The sequence below is a fragment of the Antrostomus carolinensis genome, unplaced genomic scaffold, assembly GCF_000700745.2.
Source record: "Antrostomus carolinensis isolate BGI_N321 unplaced genomic scaffold, ASM70074v2 scaffold34829, whole genome shotgun sequence".
Taxonomy (NCBI): domain Eukaryota; kingdom Metazoa; phylum Chordata; class Aves; order Caprimulgiformes; family Caprimulgidae; genus Antrostomus; species Antrostomus carolinensis.
The window spans coordinates 1,885-2,466 of NW_010337011.1; the positions used below are offsets into that span (position 1 = coordinate 1,885).

A 582-nucleotide genomic window follows, 5' to 3' on the forward strand; every position below is an offset into this window, starting at 1 on the left:
GCAGGGGAGCTGACTTTGGACTTGGCAAAGTCCTTGAAGCTGCTGGAGCGTTGGAGGGAGAGCTGGGAGAGACAGAAAGGGGTGAGGGGCTTCTCCTTGTGCCCCATGTCCCCTCCCCTCCAGCAGCTGGGCCCCTTGGCAAACCAGAGCAGCCCCAAGAAGGGGCTTGTGGTGCCAACCCAGCCCATGGGCCAGGGATTTGAGGAACAAGAGCTGCTGCAGTGGCCGTGCCGTGGGTCAGATCTCCCCTCCCCTGCCAGCATCTGCCAGCTAAAGGCTGCTGTGCCCACACTGCCACCCTCACCTTCAGCTCCAGACCCAACATCTACCCACGTTTTCTGCCTGTCCCACCACCCAGTGAGCACCTCCCCTGCCAGCATCACCAGCGAGCTCAGTCCTGCCTTGGTGCCAAAGCCACCAGAGCAAGTTTTAGATCTCAATCCTGATGCAACCCTCCAGCTCTACCTCTCCCAGTTTCCCCCGTGCCCCTCTGGTTCTCCTTCCCTCCTCTTCATGTCCTCAGCTGCCTGTGGTTCCTCATGCTGGGTGCCCCCTTGATGCCAGCATCCCTCCAGGTCCCCC

At 61.2% G+C, this 582-nt stretch overlaps 1 protein-coding gene across 1 annotated transcript in view; it reads right to left on the reverse strand.

Moving 5' to 3' along the window:
- Positions 1 to 62, reverse strand: part of SASH3 (SAM and SH3 domain containing 3) — a gene marked incomplete at both ends in the record, with an annotated part of 1,940 nt that extends 1,878 nt beyond the window's left edge. The window contains one exon of the mRNA XM_029086762.1: positions 3 to 62. Within this exon, the coding sequence (XP_028942595.1) occupies positions 3 to 62 (60 nt within the window). The remainder of the gene's footprint in view (positions 1 to 2) is intronic.
- Between the last annotated feature and the right edge of the window lie 520 nt (positions 63 to 582).